We start from the raw sequence: 19,648 nt of genomic DNA, 5'->3' as shown, positions 1-19,648 counted from the left end.
CAGTCTTATTCACCCCCTTCAAATAAAGTGTTACCAATTTTATTTTTAAAATAAAGAAAAATTATTGAGTGATTTATTTATTGTCGACTTTGTGGCTCTTTTTGTTCACAGCTTCAATTATTGAAACCCTTAAATATGGAGGTATTTATTAATATTTAGTTTTACCAAATAATACTGTAAAGCTCAAAATACACATATAAATGCCTCTAATTATTTGCACACTTATGAAAACATTTATATTTTGTTCAGTAAATATATTTTTCCCAGTTTTATTTCAATAAGAAATCAAGTTGTGGCACTTTTGCTGCTGTGTCTTTATGGGAGTTATAAATTCAGTTCTGCTCAAGCAAAAGAAAATATTTTCACTGAAGTCCCCAGAAGGCCCAGCACATTATCCCGTTGTGTCAGCTGTGCAGCCGGCCTGAACGGGGCTTTGGTTGCACCGCTGTTTCATTATTTAATTGGAAAAAGGGTTTCCACTCCTCGCTGAGTTTCCACTCCGCTTTGCTCTGCACAAACGGAGAAAGGGCTTCCATGATGGTCAGCTTTCCGGGAGGACTTTTTGTATTTTTGTTCCTTTCTCCTTGTCTGCACATTTAGTTGGAACAGGAAGAGTTATTGTGTGAGGCTGATGTTCTCCACCCGTAGCCACACCCTCCATCTTTTGCCAGTTTCTTCATGCTAATCCAGACTCCATTACTAATGTGGTTCCAGTTTGTTTTCTCACTATAAACTGTCTCCACACTTAAAACAAGAAAGGCTACTTTATTACAGTAAATTACAGTTTTACTTTTAGTTTAAAGCTTGTTTTCCAACATCATGTGTCAGAACTTGCTAGCTTCTGAAATATGTCGACTAACTCTTCCTGTTTCTGTTCATTCCCATAATTTTAAACAAGTCACACAACAGCGACTCATTTAATCCCTTTTGTGTTTAAGCAACTCTTCATCTGTTGGTGGAACGACAGGTTCTCACGCTCACTCGTCTCCAGAATAGGATTGAAATGATTAATCAGATTAATCACGATTAACTGTGATTAATCTTGATTAATTGATTATTGAAATAATCGGCAACTAAACTAAGGCCATTTACTGATTAAAGAACAAAATATTCAAAGCAGGAATTAAGGTTACAAAACATACATTTTGCATTTAAAATACAAAGAATATCTTCAAATATGTTCGACTAAGAACTCGTGGCATAGGTTTAGCTTAAAAAAAATCTCTTATCAAGCAATTTTTGCCCAATTATTAATCGATTAATCCCCCAAAATAACCAACCGATCAGCTGTGCGAGGTATGGATGTCAAATATAAAGGGCGAGAAATATGTTCTAGCTGCAAATGCTAAAGAATTGCTACAGATGGTCAGAATAATTTATTAATAGTCAGAATAATTGAGTAATCATCAGAATAATCAATTACTTGTCAGAATAATTGATTAATCATCACAACAATCAATTGTTATTCAAAATAACCGATTAATTATCAGATTCCTTGAGTAGTCATCAGAATAGCTGTTGGTCTCATTCCTCCTCCAGACACATGTTTCTGTGTTGGTCATTTACTGACTGATGTTTTCAGCCACAGACCTGCTGCTGGCCTGGAACCCGGTCTGCATGGGCCTGGTGGAGGGAGTCATCGGAAAGATCCAGCTGCACACTGGTAGGTGGGGGATGAAAACCATTTCAGCTGGTTTTGGTTTGTCACTGGCCCGTATTTTGCATGTGAGTTCAGGACAGTCGTGTCGTCAGTATTCGTCATGTTTGTCATGAGTAGAGGTGTGAAAAAATGTGTTGCTGTGCAAAGATGAGCAATCTGGGCTCTGTTTATGCAGGCCTCAGCATGGGTGAAGACTCTGTTCATCTTGTCTTATTGACACCCTTGGTAACGGTTTCCAAAAAGCCTTAAACTTAATTCATCTTTTTGATCACTGCATAATTGGGCAGTTTTGAACTCTAAAATTACATACATTTTTGAAAAATGTAGAAAAATCCAACCTTTAATTTGAGTAGATTTATTCAGTGTGGTAGAAAAAATCCTGTGGTAAAACAATCAGTCAACAAAACAAAGAAATACACAGGATCCAAAAAACCTAATTATCTCTTGGTTCATCTTTGTTTTAGTTCCAGTTGTCTTAAAGGTTTTAATTGTTGCTCTGACTTTCCAATATGAGGAAAAAAAGCCACCATGTTGATCAATTTTGCAGTGGCGATATGTAGGGCTGAAACAATTAATTGTGATTAATCTATTATCTTTTCTTTCCCATTTTGTTTACCTGCTTTTTAAAGTAAAATAAGCAAAATACAAGCTGCAGAAAATCACTGATCTAAATCAACTGAAGTGGGATTATTTTTGTCAGTGTTTAAGTGTTTCTGCAGATTGAGACGGTTTTATTTTAAGGTTTTATTCTACATCTTTAATATGTGTTAAAAGTGCTTCATATAGACAAATCAGCGAGATATAAATAGATTTTTACCAGATGCGTCTCTGTTAATAGAAGCTGTGGCTAGCGTCTTCACACCTTAGCGGTTCTGCACCAGTTGACCCAGTTCCCTTTGGTTTTTCTCTGCAGACCTTCCTCTCGGTCTCGTATTAATCCGCCAGAAAGCGCTGGTGGGTCAGTTACCTGGCGACCACAAGGTTTACAAGATCACCAAAATCGCTGTCATCCCCCTTTCTGACGAGGAGCCTCAGGAGCTGGAGCTGGAGGTAAATCACACACTCGTGGAAATCCCAGATTTCTCCTCAGAATATCGAATATGAGTCAGAGCATGATTCATCCCTGGAGCTGGAAGTGGTGGGAAATTGACTCTGGGTTGCTAAAAATATAGTTCTACACCTGAAATGACATTCAAAAAATGACAACAAATATGCTGAACGGTGCTAAGATTTCAGTTTTTCAGGGAGGCTTCTTGGATGGTGAGACTGAATATTTTCAAGTGAGTAACAAACGGAGGAGGCGAGTAGAGCAGAAGCTTTTAGAGCCGTAGTTTGATCCTGCACAGCAGAGTGGAAGTGACGTCTGTCGTCTTTTTCACGTAGGAATCCTGTAGATCAGCGTGTCAAACTCATCTACGTTCATAAAACTGTCAAAAATATTAATGAATAACTGCCTCTTTAAATTATATCACATTGAACATCTTTTCACACTGATCAGTCCCTCCAAGATTTTATGAATGTTTTTGCATTTTTTTGCAATCAAAATTACAATTATGGTGCTAATTTAGAAATATTTGCAAGGAATTTTTATTATATTTTTGTGCTAATATATGATGTTAAATGTGACTTTTTGTTACTTGTCGTATCAATAATTTAAGTTGATTTAAACCAACATAAGCTGGCTTAAGTCAACTTATGTTGGTCTACAACGGTTCCTTACATTCGTTTTTCATGTAAATATATTTACTGACAGGTAGAAAACCAATTTGGTAATCAATCATGTTGTTTTAAACCAACTCTAGTTGGTTTAAACAATGCTAAATTACAATTTTTTGACCATTTTGTAAATAAAAATTTGCAGTAAAATCACAAAAAAATGTGGAGATCTGTTGATTTTCCGAAATATTGGAGGGACTTACTGCTGTAATTTGGCGTCTAGAGGGCCTCATAAAAAGCTATGGCGTGCCAGATTTGGCCCCCGGTCCTCGAGTTTGACGCATGTTAAATTGGAACCAGAGCAATAGCTTGTAAAACTATTTTTACCCATTAAACTTTTCACATTTTGTCACGTTGCAACCAAAGACTTCAGTGAACTGTACCGTGATTTTTATGAACTCGACCAACACAAGGTGGAGCGCAATCAGGACGTATAACAAAACTGATGCAGGATTTTCAAAATAAAGCAGTGACAGAGAGGCGCAAACAAGTAGAAAACCATGAAACGAGCCGCAAACACAGGAGTGATTAAAACTACAAAACACAAAAATGTAACTGCATAAGAAAAGAGCAGCAAACAAAAAAAAATGCTGCAATCACGGAAAATAGAAGCTAAATATGGAGCCCCCTAGTGGTAATGGTGGAACTTTTCTTCTTTGTCATTAAAAGTATTTAATTCTCTCGCCAAACTATTGCGCTCCTACGCAGTAGTTTTGCTCTCTCTCACAGTAATGCTGTAGTTGGTTCATGCGGCATCTTGAATCCTGAAAGTCCTTCTGTTCTAATGTTTTTGTACATATTTTAATATCTCACTACTGACATTTCTGAAGTTTTATATCCTTTTCTTTAGAATACAAATGCACCACAAATTTATGTGCAAAATACAGAAGTAAAACAGGTCAATCATTGGTTTTCCATTCCTTCTAAGACATAAATAAAAACTTTATGTCAGAAAGAAAAAATGCATCCAAACTATTTGGAGTTTTTTTGAGTTACAGGGCACTAACGTCAGGTTTGATTGTGTCTTTTTCATCTTGGTAGTCTGAATGTTTAATAAAGATCAGTTTTCATGCACAGTCCCATCTCCACCTTTAGCAAACAAACATGAACAGGCAGTTAATGGATCGATTTTCAACCAGTTTCTGCACCAAAGACTGTAGATGCATGTTTTCACTGAGGATCTTTAAAAGTTTACATATCTGGAGTTTTAAATTGATATTTGTCAACTGCATACAAAATAGAGCAGGGTGTAATTTTTACTAATTTACGCAAAAGAAAGAATCTCCTAATATCCTGTAGGAGGCGCTGTTCCAGAAAAAAAAAATACTTGCAATTGTCAAAAAATGCAAATGAAAAATGCTGCAACCACAGGAAATGAAGCAAAAGGGGAAAATTCTGCCAACTGCAACAACAGCAAATATGAAACTCCCTCTACAAAATGGACGTCCTCCAGGCCACTAGGGGGAGTCTGGAGCAGTTAGTATTACCTATGTAAAGATGCTGCTGTTCTATAATATTGTGAAAGACATGAAATAAAATGCAACTTTTCTTCCTTCAGCTTTCTTCTGGACTCCCTCTAGTGGTTTGGAGGACTTTCATTTTGTTTGGAGTTTCATTCTTGCTGCTGTTTTTGCCATTTCCTATATTTTCCCATTTTTCATTTGCATTTGTTTTGCTAATTGAGTGATTTTGCCTCTATTTTCTGAGACTGCAGCAGTTTTTATTTTTAGCATTTTTTTTTTCTGTTGCATTTGTTTTTTGTGTTTTGGAGAAATTTAAAGCAGAGTTAGGTTATAAAACAACATCCCAAGCTTTTAACATCTCACATTGTCTGTTCAGTTCATCATCTGAACATGGAGAAAGGATTTTAATTTACAATCCTGCCATTACAGGCCTTTAAACTCAATTCATGAAACCTCAGACCTCAGCACTGTGGTTGGATGTTTAGCACAGTTGGGTGCCCTGCAGCACAATAATTAGTTGTTCTTTCTATAAATCTGACCTTTATGAGGAGTGCACTGCAAAAACACAAACTCTTACCAAGTATTTTTGGTCTAGTTTCCAGTGAAAATAACTTGGTACAGTTGAAAAAAGACAAAACTAACTCTTAAATAACTTTTCAGTAAGATATAGCAGCTTGTTTTAAGTAAACAATAAGTAAACAATAGTATTGATGAAATAGTTTCTCTTATTTCACTTTTAACAAGATATTTTCCCCATATTATAACTGAAATAATCTGCCAGTGGAACTAATAATTTTTAATTAAATTAAGGAATTATTGACCTAAAACAAGTTGCTATGTCTTGCTGAAAAGTTATTTTAAGTGCACTAAGATATTTTCACTAGAAAGTAGACCAGTGATGCTTAAGTTTTGTGTTTTTGCAGTGTGGTAGATTGTTGAGAACGCATCGAGATGTCCTGATTATGTTCTTCCTCAATTAACATGTCTAAGAACATGCTCCAGTTAGATAAAGCTGAAACGTAACATTTACTGACGCGTATGGTTTTAACGTGACTAAACGAGAAAAACTTCCTACTTTAGTGAGTAATGGCAACTCTTTCCCCTTTAGCTCCTGTTTGCAGAGATGCTACCAGATCTCCTGAGCTGGTCGTTTGTTTTCGTGTTTCTCATGTGAAAATAAGTGTTTTAATTAATTCCTCGCAGCTTTGCAAGAAGCATCATTTTGGAATCGACAAATCGGAGAAACCGGCCCAGTCTCCAGATGAATCAAAGCTGATGAAAACTCTGAGTCAGATCAAGTCCAACGTGTCTGTTCCCATCAAGAAGAAGGTATTTCTGTTCAGACTGACCTTTTGCCTTCCTTATTCTGACCTTTGAGGTGTCTCATGCTGCTTCCTCTCTGCAGTACTCCCCTGCGTTCCAGGTGAAGGAAAACAAAGAGAAGGAGCGCCTGGAGCGGCGGCTGCTGGACGAGCTCTACAAAGTATTCATGGACTCAGACTCGTTCTACTACAGCATGACCTACGACCTGACCAACAGTGTGCAGCGGCAGGGAGACTCGGATAAGTCCAGCTTACCTCTGTGGAAGCAGGTGGGAGAGAGACCTCACTGATCTCTGGCGGTGGGACTCTACTGAAATTTTAGGGCTGAAACGATTAATCGTTGACTAATTTAGTAATTGATTAATCGTTAACAGGAGAATACAGACTCAAAAAAAGGCCATTTGGTGAAAAAAAACTTATTCAGAGCGGTAATGACCCCAAAACTGTACAACAATATAAATATTTTACATTTCAGATGAACAAAAAAGCCTTTGTGCTGTAAAAATGTTTTAGCCAAAACTTCTCAAGTGGCAGTTTTAGCTTCACCTGGTTCAGATTTACCAAAGGAATGCTGTTGTAGCATTTTAGGCAATATGTTTATCTTATTATTTATTATTGTTTGCTTGCATCGTTTAATGTATTTCTAATTTTGTATTAAAAAAGACTTAAGTGGTTAAATAATAATCTGTAGAATGTGCCATTTTCTAAAACCAGTATCATCGATTACTAAAATAATCGTCAGTTGCGACAATGAAAAAATTTAATAGAGGTAATTGCATTAAATTGCATTTATATCAAAAACCAGTTATTAAAAAATTTGCAACGTTTTGACAGCCTTGATAAAGATTTCCAAAAAGTCTTAAACTTAGTTAATCTTTTTGATCATTGCATGATTGGGCAGTTTTTAACTCTAAAATCACATAAATATTTGAAAAATGTAGAAAATCCAACCTTTAATTTGTGTGGGGGATGCAGCTTTGTTGTCCATTATTGTAACGGATGTTGCTTGTGCGTCAGATTTACGGACCTACTGGAAACACAGCACAAAGGTTCCGGCTTAGGATTTTTGTATGCTTAAACAAAGAAGGAGAGATTAATTGCATAAAAATATATGTAATTAATTAAAACTCTGCCTTATTAATTTGTTTAAATCTATTTTCATTTTGACTGACTGTCTCTTTTTTTTAAGGTGGACGACCGTTTCTTCTGGAACAAACACATGATCCAGGACCTTATCAATCTGCAGGTAAGAAATAAAAGTTTCTGTTTATGATTGTGATTCTACTAAATGAATGTTTTTGAGCATTAACCGTTCATTTCTATCCAGGTCCCAGAGGTTGACTTGTGGGTTATTCCGATCATACAAGGCTTCGTCCAGGTGGAGGAGCTGGTGGTGAACTACAACGAGACGTCAGATGAGGAGCACAGCAGCCCAGAGACGCCGCCCAAGGAGATTATCTGTGTCGATGACATTCACCCTCGCTTCACCGTGGCGCTGATCTCCAGACGAAGTCGGCACCGCGCAGGTAGGCGTTCACACCAAGTCCTACCTGGAGAGCACTGAGTTAGCGCAATCTGTTGGCTGATTCTTTTTGTTGCAGCAGTTTAAGTTCATATATTAAAAAAAATAATAATAATCCAATATAATCCAATTACATTCTTTCGGTGTGGGGTAATAATCCAGCAACATGAAAAGACTAAACAAAATCATTTGTGCCACATTTATTGACATAGTAATTCTTAGGAAACAGATTTAACTGAAGCAGACTTTTTAAATATTGGATCAAAGTGTTTGATTAAAAATCCATAACTTTTGTTCGTTTTTTTTTTTTTTTTTTTTTTAAAGAGCCTTGATTCAAAATGGGAATGTTAAAAAACATATCGTCCCATTGCTAAGGTTGGTGAAGGTTCAGTGATGCTGTGGGCCGACTTCTCTTTCTTCTGGATCTCAAACATTTTAAATATAAAGAAAACTGGAAGGCTGGTCTTACAACCGGACAATGATCAAAAACATATTTCCAAATCAGCACAGAAAGGGTTGATTAGACACAAAATCAGGATTAATCCACGCCCAACTCAGTCCTCAGATCTAAGCTCTGTTGTAAACCTCTTGAGCTGAAGTGAAGAGGTCATGAATCCGACCTGGCGAGACTGTGCAAAGAGGAACGGTCACAGATCTCTATCTTTCTTGTGAAATGCTGCAGCAGAAGACTAAACTCTTTTAGTTAAAATGTTGCTTAACATTATAAGAGTACGCTTGTATAATGCAAGATAAATTCATTTTAAAGTGGACCTATCATGATAAATTCACATTTTGCAATTTTTTTGTACTTTCATTTGGGTCTCAACTGCTTCTAAAAACACACCCATCTGTTATTTTGGCAATAAGTTTTGTTTTTTGGTAAAATGAGCCGTTTCTAAAACCTTCTGAATGTAATGTCACAAATCGGTGAAGCCCAGCCTGTTGCCTAGCAACCCCAGCAGAGTTCCGCCCGTTACCTAGCAACCCCAGCAGAGTACCGCCCGTTACCTAGCAACCCCAGCAGAGTTCCGCCCGTTACCTAGCAATCCCAGCAGAGTTCCGCCCGTTACCTAGCAACCCCAGCAGAGTTCCGACACCTTTGTTCAACTGGTTTTACTGCTGTATGGGCTGTACAATGGCTGCTGGAAAAGACAAGAGTTTTGTTGTTGCCTTACCATCCAGAAAACATTTACAAGAATCCCTAAAACAGCTCATTCTGAAACTGAGCAGACTAAAATCTGATTGTCTAAGAATGATTTTGTACAATAAAAGTAAAGAACGTGTTTTATGTAGCCCATAGACCTATCCTAACCTGCTCAAGGAAACATATTTAACGGTTTTAGACATTTCTACCAGGCGTGAAAGTGATTCTAGAGGGTGCTGTTCCTGAACTGTGATGAATGTGTGATGAAGATGAGAACTGTTCTTATTTTAAAGGGATGCGGTACAAACGCAGAGGTGTGGACACAGACGGCCATGTGGCGAACTACGTGGAGACGGAGCAGCTGATCCACGTCCACAGCCACACGCTGTCCTTCGTCCAGACGCGGGGGTCGGTGCCCGTCTTCTGGAGCCAGGCCGGGTATCGCTACAACCCCCGGCCACGCATTGAGAAAGGTCAGAGGAGCTGGGTTATCTGAACTGGGGAGACGTTCACATTTAGGGGTTACGAAAACGTGTTCATAAAATGTGTTTTTATGAACACATTTTGTTTTTCTTTGTGTTTCAGGGGAGAATGAGACGATGCCTTACTTTGCTGCTCACTTTGAGAAGCAGCTGGAGCTTTACACGAAGCAGGTCAGTTTGAGTCACAGCGCTGAGACGTTTGAGGGTTTTCTGTGGTTTCTCATGTGAATGTAACTCTTTTCTCCATCTGTGGATTTAAATGTTGAACCTTTTCCAGAAAATTTATTTTGTTGCTTCCAATCTTGAATTTCTTGATGTGTGGCATATTGAGATAATTTTGGGCCTACTTCATGTAGTCAAACTGGTTCTATTTAAGTGTTTTCTAGTTTCTTACTGAAGGATGTTTAATATATTGGCATCTATGTTGATGTTTGTCTTTTTTTAACATATTGGTACCACTCCTAAAAGTAAAACTCAGGTGACAAACCACAATTTTACTGATTTTTGTATTTATTTAGGTTATGCTATGATTTTTTTTTACATTTACCTTTATCAGAAACTTGACTAAAGAGTGAAAAAGAGAAGAAATCCGTATGGAGCAAACACATCCACCACCCTGTAGTTGTTTTCTTTAAATCACACGTTGCTTCGTTATTTATTGCAGGTGATAATTAACTTGGTGGATCAGAACGGCCGGGAGAAGATAATCGGGGACGCGTATCTGAAGCAGGTCCTGCTGTACAACAACCCAAACCTCACTTACGTTTCCTTCGACTTCCACGAGCACTGGTAGGGAAAACGCTGCGCTGACTGGGCTTTGTACGTTTTACTACACTGGCTTCACTTCCTCTTTGTGCTTCTTACTTCCTGTTTCTCAGTCGTGGAATGAAGTTCGAAAACGTGCAGATACTGACAGATGCCATTTTTGACATCATCACTGACATGAAGTGGGCATGGTAAGCAGTGCCTCTGTCCAAAACAATGCTGTTACCATGAACACTGAAGCATAGACGGTTTATTAATATTAACTATTTTAATGTTTGGTTCATCTCCATTTAAATTAATAGGGAACAATTTAATGTTTTGCTTTTTACAGTTTACAGAGTAGACAGAAACTCCTGATTTGACCTAAAAATAACAAAATAAAAATGTGTTTAACTCACCATCACGACCACATATTGAAACTAACATGATTCATTTTTGGTATATTTGTGGTAAAATTAGTCTACTTTCAGATGATGTGTGTGTTATTGTTGTAGAAATTACCGTTAAATCCCTCCAAACAGAATCCTGCTCATAGACTTTAATGTTATTTGTCTGGATGTAAAAAGCATCTTTACATTGTCGTGTTAAACTCAAGAATTAATGTAAGAAGTTGAAAATCTCTTCAAACGGCCAGCAGACTTTGCTCTCACTTCTGGTCCAAAAGGTTTTCCAATACCTTGTTCTGCTTTTGAACCAGGGCCGCATTTTCAGCCCTTATTACTGTAAAGTCCTGGCCTCTTGGGGAATCGCCATGGCAACCCTTACATTACAGAAGTTTCTCTGTAAAGTTTACAAATACCCTTCAAAATAAGACTCTGAAACTTTCATAAGGAGTAAAGGAAGGATTCAGATTCCTAATTGGTTTATAGGAAAGATTGATTTATTTATTGTTTTTAAAATAAAGATAATAGAAAATCCTCAAATTAAGAGACACAGTCTTATATATTTACATTGGTGATAAACCTTGTCTTTCAAAATAAAATCTTCAGTGTTTCAAAGTTATCTTGCTGAAAAATGATGTTCCAAAAGAATAATGGAAGCAGAAGCAGTGAAGGAAAAGGGATGATGATCACTTTTCAAAGTGCAGCTTTTTAATTAGGGAAACTGAATAATTCCTGAAAAATAGGTTTTAATGGGCCTTCCAGATGATTTATAAAATAAAAGTCTTGACCTTTTAATGGGTTAGATTTTTAGGAAAGTTGTTCCATAATACTTTGGGGCTCAAAAGAACAACATTAATCTTAATTTGTTCTTGGATTGTCCATGTTATTATTATTTTATTTCTTTTTTGGACCTGACCAAACAAGCAAAGTTAATTCATGTTGGACCTCCAAGTGGCACCATCAGTATTTCTTCATACATTTTTCTCATTTTCATTAATGTCAGATTGAATTTGTGTTTCCTGAATGCGGTTAATTGACTCCGTCTGTCAGGGTGGACCAAGCTGGCGTCATCTGCAAGCAGGACGGGATCTTCCGGGTCAACTGTATGGACTGTCTGGACCGGACCAACGTGGTCCAAGCTGCCATCGCTCGAGTTGTGATGGAGCAGCAGGTACGAGTTTATTACATATTTCATCATCGTCTAGCACCAAAACACCTATTGAGTTTTGAACTATAGCTATTTTACTCTGATAGCAGAGGAAGTGAGTTGAGTTTTTTCCAGGCCTATAAAATACCACAAATATCACCTGAAACTGCTCGATATCAGTCAGCTGGCTGAAAATAGGCTGAATATATTTCCCTTGTTTAGACGAACAACATTTTCTGATTAGAATTATGTTCTGTTGGAAAAACAAAAATATGGAGTGATTTGCAATGAGAATCATTGCAAAATTCCTTGCAAATGTTTCCGAAGAACAAAATCACTGATTTTAACAGCAAAAAAAATGACAAACCCTTTTTGTTGACCGACTGACGTGGGGGAAGTGAAGAGAGAAACTTTGGGGCTGCGGTTTGAGAAGAGTTTCTGTTCTTTTACTTTTTAAGAAAGGAGGGGAAACGCTCTCTTTAATGAAGAGTAGCAGAGAAGTTTGGTCTAAATATGCATCTGGGGGCCATCTGCACAGCACTGAACACAACCCAGTATGCAGAAAATGAGACCAAGGAGACGGATGTGGGTTAGATAAAAAATAGACCTGAGGACAGAGACACGTGGCTAAAAAGATTTGATTCGTAGCAGAGAATCAAAATTATATTCTGCTTAGCAACAACATAAGAACTTCCATAAAAGTTAGTAAATCTGTGTTTGTCGTTATATTGTTGCTTTAAACTTATTTTCTTCAAATACTGTGAATCTGTGGTATTTTTTATAAAAATATCTGACAGTTTTAACAAATATATAGAGAATATTTTTCACAAACGTTACACCTGCAAACAAAGAGACAAATTAAGAGGTTCAGGCATAAATAAAACAAATTCAACCTTCTTCCATGGCCAACTATCACCACTACCACTGTGTCCTATACTGAGACTATGTCTTAGTTAAAAAAGGCAAAGAACGAGCTTCTTGTTCTGATTGGCTACGATAGTGAGACGTTACATCATCATTCCCGTCGCCCAGCAACCAAATTCCAGTTCCACTGACAGATTATTTCACTTTTAACGAGGCATTTTCCCCTCAATATAAATGTTTATATTGAGGAATTATTTACTTAAAAACTGCTATGTCTTGTTGAGAAATTACTTATCAGTTAGTTTTGTCTTATTTGAAGTGAATGAAGATATTTGCACTAGAAACTAGACTAGCGCTGTCAATCACCCTTGTGCACTCGCTGTTAGATGTATTAATGGTGAAGAAACAACTCACCATGACAGAAAAACTATATGATCGTCATCGGTAGCCTTACTTACTAACTAGCTAAACTAGCCTATCGGGAAGAAGAATATCGCACTGGGAAAAGGCAGAGGAGCTTGATTTTCTGTTTTCACAGTTTGTCTCATAAAAACAGTTTCAACAAATATCTAAAAAAAAATAAAATAAATTCATAAAGTTACGTTCTGCAGCTTTAAAGTTGGTTTTGACGTGTTTTCTTCTGTGCAGCTGAAGAAGCTGGGTGTGATGCCTCCGGAGCAGCCGCTGCCTCTGAAATGCTACCGGATTTATCAGGTCATGTGGGCCAACAACGGCGACACCATCAGCAAGCAGTACGCAGGAACAGCCGCCCTCAAGGTAGCACCGCTTCCAACTTAGCTAGCTTTGTTTAGCAGCCAGTTCTGCCTTCACACCAGCGACTCGGCTGAGAAAAGGTTATGTCACTGTTGTTGTCACAGGCTGTGCAGTTCTAAGAGTGCAAATGAAGTACGGTTGAAGTTTTAATTAACGCACTGTTTGCTCTGCTTTAGGGAGACTTCACGAGGACGGGGGAGAGGAAGCTGGCCGGCGTGATGAAGGACGGCGTGAACTCTGCCAACCGCTACTATCTCAACCGCTTCAGAGACGCTTACAGACAAGCAGTCATCGGTGCGGGAGCTCACAGCATATTTTCATATTTTAATTTGACGGAAAAATCTGAAACCTGTCATTTTGACAGATTACGTGGCGCAGACGTGCCCAACAATATTAACTTTACGCACAGAGTAGATCGCTGAGGTAACTAAATCACCTCCCATATCGACAGCCCAATCTAAACTTTGGCTGAAGTTTAACAATCCTACAGTTCATCCAGAATAGATGAAGCTAAAGAAAACCCTATGTTGTGTTTATTTATTGTTTAAATGGAAGAGTCGACAGTCTACCTTGCTAAAAATAGAAAGCAATGAGTTAATTAGACTGTAAGAAGCGGCTCCGCCTTGCGCTGCTGGAGCTGCAGAGATTCAATCCTTTCTATCATCCCAGAAGTTTTGCTCTTGACTCATCCTGAGTCCAAACGGAGCTGGAAGATGTCAAAGGAAGCTGGGAGAAGATTGGCTGCTTATTCAAACGGTTCTCTAAAAACAAAGCAGTAAAATCTTCATTAAAATACGTCGGGTTAAGACTCGAGCCTCTAAAGTTAATCAGTCGGGTTGGGTCAGATTTAATGGACTCGGTCCGGGCGGGGTTGAATATTTTAGGTCTGATTTCTCGTCTAGATGTGAACCAGGAGGAAGTTGTGAATTTGATTAATTTCATAGTTCTGTCAGTGGTTTTTATCTGCATCATTAATGTGTGATTGAATATAAATTAAATCGCATAAAAATTAAATCCATCAGAAAATCCCATGTCGATATCATTTAAAGATTTGCAGAATATGTTTGATCGGATGTGACGGAAACCATCCTTTTGGTGAATCTGCGGCTCCTTGCAGATCTGATGATGGGTTTGCCCGTGACGGAGGACCTGTACTCCATCTTCAGCAAGGAGAAGGAGCACGAGGAGAAGGAGAAGGAGAGCCAAAGAGGAGCGCAGGAGCAGGTGGGGCTGCTGCTGCAGACCTACATGCAGCTGCTGCTGCTGGACGACGAGACGTTTCACGGAGGCTGGGCGCTCATCAACTGCGACATGAGGTGAGGAGTCTGCCCTCTCGCTGGACTCCAGATTCATCCGTCCATAAACCAAACAAGAAGGAGCTAATTTACATCTTTATTCATACATCAGTAATCAGTCAAAAGCTATCAACGTTGCAACTGAAGGAGGAAATTTCTTCTTATCAGGGAGTTTTGTGTCAGATTTGTATCGCAGAGTAAGAAAAGAAAAATTAAGAGAATAAAGCTGAAATATTTAGAGGGTAAAATCATAATATTGCGAAAATAAAGTTGTAATGATACAAAAATAAAGTCCATAATAATAATAATAATAATACAAGAATAAATTATGAATCATTCAAAAATAAAGACATAAAAATTGCATGAAAACAAAGTTTCCATAATAAACTTTTATTATGAGAGCAGCTTAATAAGCTGAATTCAGCTGAATCTGGTGCAAAGCATCTTTTATTAATGTTTACCTTTTTTTAAATAAACTAAACTAATATTACAGGAATCAAGTCGTACGATAAACTCACTCATATGAACAGAACCAGTTCAGAACCAGGTATAATCTGATGTGTTGCTCAGTCAGTGTTTTCATTTTTTCCTGCAGCCTCATTGATGCGACCAACAAAGATGTGGATGTTCTGCTGCTGCTGTCGGATAAAGCCTACTACATCGCTTAGTGAGTCGGATCCAAACCTCACCGTCCGCTGTGTGCGCTGCGGCGGCTGACTAACGCTTCGCTTTGTTTTCTGGTGCAGCTACGACGACGAGGCGGATAAAGTCAACCAGTACCAGCGTCTCGACTTGGAGGGCTTGGAAAAGATTGAAATCGGTGAGAAGTTAAAGTCAAAGGAGAAGTCCGTTCGCATTCACTGAGTCACCCAACACTTCCTGAAAGTGTGCTTACAGCTTCTCAGTAACCTTTTAGCAACATCCTCACTGAATGTGATTCATGCAGTGACAGCAGATTATTAAAAAGAACAGAAAAAAATGGATGTGATTGGGTTTATGCAGGTCCGGAGCCCACTCTGTTCGGGAAGCCGAAGTTCTGCTGCATGCGTTTGCACTATAGGAGTCAGGAAACCAGTGGCTACTTCCACACTCTGAGGGCGGCGACGCGCAACCCGGACGACGACGGGAAAGGTAAGGAGGCAGAGAAGAAGATCTTCTCTGGTTTCATTTTGGACTGATTCAGGACCGTAAACGTCCTCATTTCCTGACTTTGACACCTGAGTTCTGAGGCGTTAAGCATGAAGTGACGACTTCCGTTGCGACATTTTTCAGATACGCTGCAGTGCATCGCTGAGATGCTCCGCATAACGAAGCAGGCCTCCGGGCTGGACCTGCTCGTCGTCGAGAAGAAGCTGGAGAGGCGAGTATGAAGTAGTGCAAAAGTATTCAAACCAGTTCTGTCGCATTGTTTACAAACACAAACTTCACTGTATTGTGAAGTTTATCAGCTGTTTTCTCAGCTGATAGTCCAGTAGATTCGGTTCTATTAGGGACCAAAGTTGCAACATTTGTTACATTTCCAGCTGCTGTGGTTCACTTTCATATTGTACCAAAGCCTTTAAAAAACCTGTTCCCCTCCCCACCTGTGGGGGCGCTGCACCAAGAACCACTGAAGGAAACAATACAAAAACCTCAGAAGAAGAAACTGATCACTACTTCCTTCTTGAAATGTAAACCAAACTGGAGCAGCGTGTCCAGCTTTTGTTTATTTACTGCTGTGAATAAGTTTTCTTCTAAGCCAGTGGTGGTTTTTAGAGTCTCCACTTCAGTTATCAATAATCACAGTTAATCATTTCAGCCCAGTGATTTTGGTGTTTCGTCCGTGTTGCAGGCGGCAGAGTAAACCCCATGAGGACATCATGGGGATCCAGAACAAGCCTGCGGGTCAGGCTGCGGGCGGTTCTGGACTCGCTCAGGGGAAAAGTTTCCTCCTCAACAAGTTCTCCTCCCTCAACCAGAAGGTGAAGCAGACCAAGACCAACGTCAACATCGGCCCCTTCAAGCCGCTCGGAAAGCTGGGGAACTTCTCCAAGCCCGACGTGACGGTGAACTTCCTCAAGCCCACCATGCATGTCAACCTGTGGAAGTCGGACAGCAGCCTGGAGACGTCGGACGGAAACCCTGGCGCCGCCGCGCTCGGCGTCCGGGGCAACGAGCGCTACGAAAACGACTCGGACTCCGACTCGTACAACTCCGACCCCGAGCACCCATGCTCCGGCTCCTTCGACAAGGCGGACTACGTCCTGCCCAGCTGCGGCATCGTGGCGTCGAACCCGCGACTGGGCAGCCGCTCGCAGTCCATCGGCAGCGGCGAACTCAACGCCCCGTCTGTGATCCACGTCACCGGCTGCCAAGATGGAGTCTCTGACATCAACGACAAGTCGCCCGGCGCCGCGTCGCTGGCGGAAGAAGCACTGCTGATCGACTTTGGGACGCCCATCGACGCCTACTGCCAGCAGTTCGTTCAGGACGCCCAGACCAAACCGGTGGAGGTGTTCGGTGAGCTGCCGGCGGCTGGGGTCGCGCCGCCGCCGCTGCAGAAGAAGAAAACCCCCGCAGACTCTGAGCAGTCCAACCTGCAGACCCAGAACCAGGACGCCCAGCTGCCCCGGCCGTCCCAGCTGGACGTCCAGACCTCTACCTCCGGTTCCAACCTGCTGTCCGTCCAGCGGCCCAGCTCGGCGGCATCGGGCGGCTCCCAGCGGAGCCTCAGCTCCCTGATGGAGGGCAGCCTCGGACCGTCGCCCGCCGACAGCAACGGCAGCCGCGTCGTGTCGCCGTTCGCCAAGATTCGCAGCTCCATGGTGCAGGTGGCCAACCTGACGCAGGCGGGGCTCACGCAGGGCCTTAACTACGCTGTGGCGAAGGTCCAGAAAAGCCCCGACCCGGACACTGTGAGCGAGGCCCAGGAGAGCGATCTGAAGGCAATGTTCACACAGTGCCAGACCAGGATCATCCAGATCTAGAGCCGTTTCTCCCCTCCTGTAGCAGGATTTTCTGGTCATCTTGAAACCTCCCGTGTGGTAGCAGCAGCAGAAGCTTGCACAGAGTCATTATTAGGCCAATCAATGTGCTCTTAGATTCGCCCTTAAAGCTGCAGTATGCAACTTTTACAAAAACGTTTAAAACACAAAATCTCACCAAGTATTTTGGTCTAGTTTCTAGTACAATAAATAAGAAAATAAGAAAACTAACTTACAAGTAACTTTTCAGCAAGAAGTATGATCTTGATCCTTAATATTAATGAAAAAGTTTAAGTTTCACTGGCTGATTATTTCTCTTATTTCACCATCGTTTCCTAGCAACGCCTGCTGAGCACTCAGCCGTCGCCTAGCAACCGAGTTCTAGTTCCACTGGCAGATTTCATTCATAACAAAACATTTTTCCCAGCTAAAAATGAAACAATCTGATAGGGGAGCTGGTACTTTTTCATCGATATTAAGGAATTATTGAGTTAAAACAAGTACTTATATCTTGCTGAAAAGTTACTTGTAAGTTAGTTTTGTTTTATTTCAAGTGAACTTGGATATTTACATTATAAACTAGAACAAAAACACTGGATAAAATTTTGTGTTTTTGCAGTGCAACATGTTGTGACAGATAATCTGAGAACATTGATTCACCTCCTCCCTGTCCTGCTGTCTGAAGACATTCACAGCTCCCAACCAAAAACAACCAATCAGAGCCAGGAGGAGGGGCTTAGCGGTGTCACTCAAGCTTTTGAACGCATTGCTAAATTTGCTAATGTTGAAGGACCAACTTACCGTTACAGGAAAACCATCTGTCCACCATCATCGGTGGCCAGGCTAACTAGCTTTAGCATCCATGGCAGGCTAAGTTGTGAACTAGCTGTAGAATGATTGACAGCGCTAAGACCCGCCTCCTGGCTGTGATTGGTTATTTCTAGTTAGCACTAGAAGAAGGCAGAGGAGCTTGATTTTTTATTTTTCTTTATTCACAGATTATCTCATAGTGTCACAACATGGTGGCAGTTTATATAAAACTTTTTTTTTAAATGAAAGTTACAAACTGCAGCTTTAAATGAGCCTTACCACTCCCTCCCATCATGACAGCGACCATGTTTACATGCACACAAGTACGGATTTCCTACTTTTTTTGTTGTTTGAGCACTGATTTTGTTTATCCATGCCACCTTGCACACTGAAACATATTAATATATGTCCTCCTATATGGCTTATTGGTGCCTCACAGTGGAGATTGCTATGTTATTAGCGTACCAGCTGGATTTAGAAATAGAATAATTACAAGGTTACGGTTTTTTGTATGTTTGGAAACTGGGATTAGCAAACATTCCATCCAAATCCTTAAACATCCCATAATAGGCATGGGTCTGTATGAGGCGTGATAACCTTGAAGGAAAAAAACAACAAATATTCAAAACAGATTTCAAACTAAATCAGCTGTTTTCAGAAGATTAGCGCCACAGAAAACAGTTTAAATTCTGACTGTAATCTTGGAAAATTAAAGTAAAAATTCTGAGAAAAAAAACTGAATTCTGAGGTTCAGAGTTTTAAAGCACCTTAAATTTGTTAGCGTTTCGGTTTAAGTGAAGCATAAAGCTAATTACACCCCTGCTGTCCTTGCTAATGTTAGCTGGTTAGCATTAGCATTACCTCATGTTCTTCACTTCATCTGCTTCCTGTTAGTAGACCTCAGGCTGGTTTCAAAAACTGAATTAACACTTTTAGGGGAAAAAAATAAAGCTGGGGCCTGAAATTTTTTTAAAAATAGTTGCAGAGAAAGATGGCCGTCAGTGTGCACCTGACTTTAAACTGTAATAAGAGGAAATTTTACTGTTTTATAAACTTAAACCTTTTTAAACCTCCATACACGACGGAGCGTTATGGCCAGACTCAGAGAATTATTATTTCTTCATCACTAGAATGAAATCATAATATTATCAGAGTAAAGTCACATTATTTGCAAAATAAAAGCGCTAAGTTATCAAAAAGTGAACATTCATCATTTTACTGCATTATTATTGCTAATATTGCTGGTTTATGCAGATATTACAACTTTATTCTCGTAATATTGCAACTTTTTCTTGTATGATTGTTACTTTATCCTTGTATTATTTCAACTTTATTCCT

The 19,648-nt window shown here is 39.8% G+C and overlaps 1 protein-coding gene across 2 annotated transcripts in view; it reads left to right on the top strand.

The window, feature by feature from the left end:
- inpp5f (inositol polyphosphate-5-phosphatase F) overlaps positions 1–17,698 on the top strand; it is a 20,838-nt gene extending 3,140 nt beyond the window's left edge. The window contains exons 2-20 of one of the 2 annotated variants that reach the window (XM_007566925.2): positions 1,583–1,663; positions 2,574–2,710; positions 6,043–6,168; positions 6,245–6,430; positions 7,351–7,407; positions 7,489–7,687; positions 9,121–9,300; positions 9,413–9,480; positions 9,974–10,098; positions 10,188–10,265; positions 11,508–11,628; positions 13,117–13,245; positions 13,419–13,536; positions 14,360–14,558; positions 15,133–15,204; positions 15,284–15,357; positions 15,540–15,668; positions 15,810–15,897; positions 16,369–17,698. In XM_007566925.2, the coding sequence (XP_007566987.1) occupies positions 1,583–1,663; positions 2,574–2,710; positions 6,043–6,168; positions 6,245–6,430; positions 7,351–7,407; positions 7,489–7,687; positions 9,121–9,300; positions 9,413–9,480; positions 9,974–10,098; positions 10,188–10,265; positions 11,508–11,628; positions 13,117–13,245; positions 13,419–13,536; positions 14,360–14,558; positions 15,133–15,204; positions 15,284–15,357; positions 15,540–15,668; positions 15,810–15,897; positions 16,369–17,503 (3,302 nt within the window). In that variant the 3' untranslated portion in view covers positions 17,504–17,698. The other variant, XM_016679083.1, reaches the window with a different exon arrangement.
- The last annotated feature ends 1,950 nt before the right edge of the window (positions 17,699–19,648 follow it).

The sequence above is a fragment of the Poecilia formosa genome, unplaced genomic scaffold, assembly GCF_000485575.1.
Source record: "Poecilia formosa unplaced genomic scaffold, Poecilia_formosa-5.1.2 Scaffold201, whole genome shotgun sequence".
Taxonomy (NCBI): domain Eukaryota; kingdom Metazoa; phylum Chordata; class Actinopteri; order Cyprinodontiformes; family Poeciliidae; genus Poecilia; species Poecilia formosa.
This window is presented reverse-complemented; position numbering and strand designations above follow the sequence as displayed.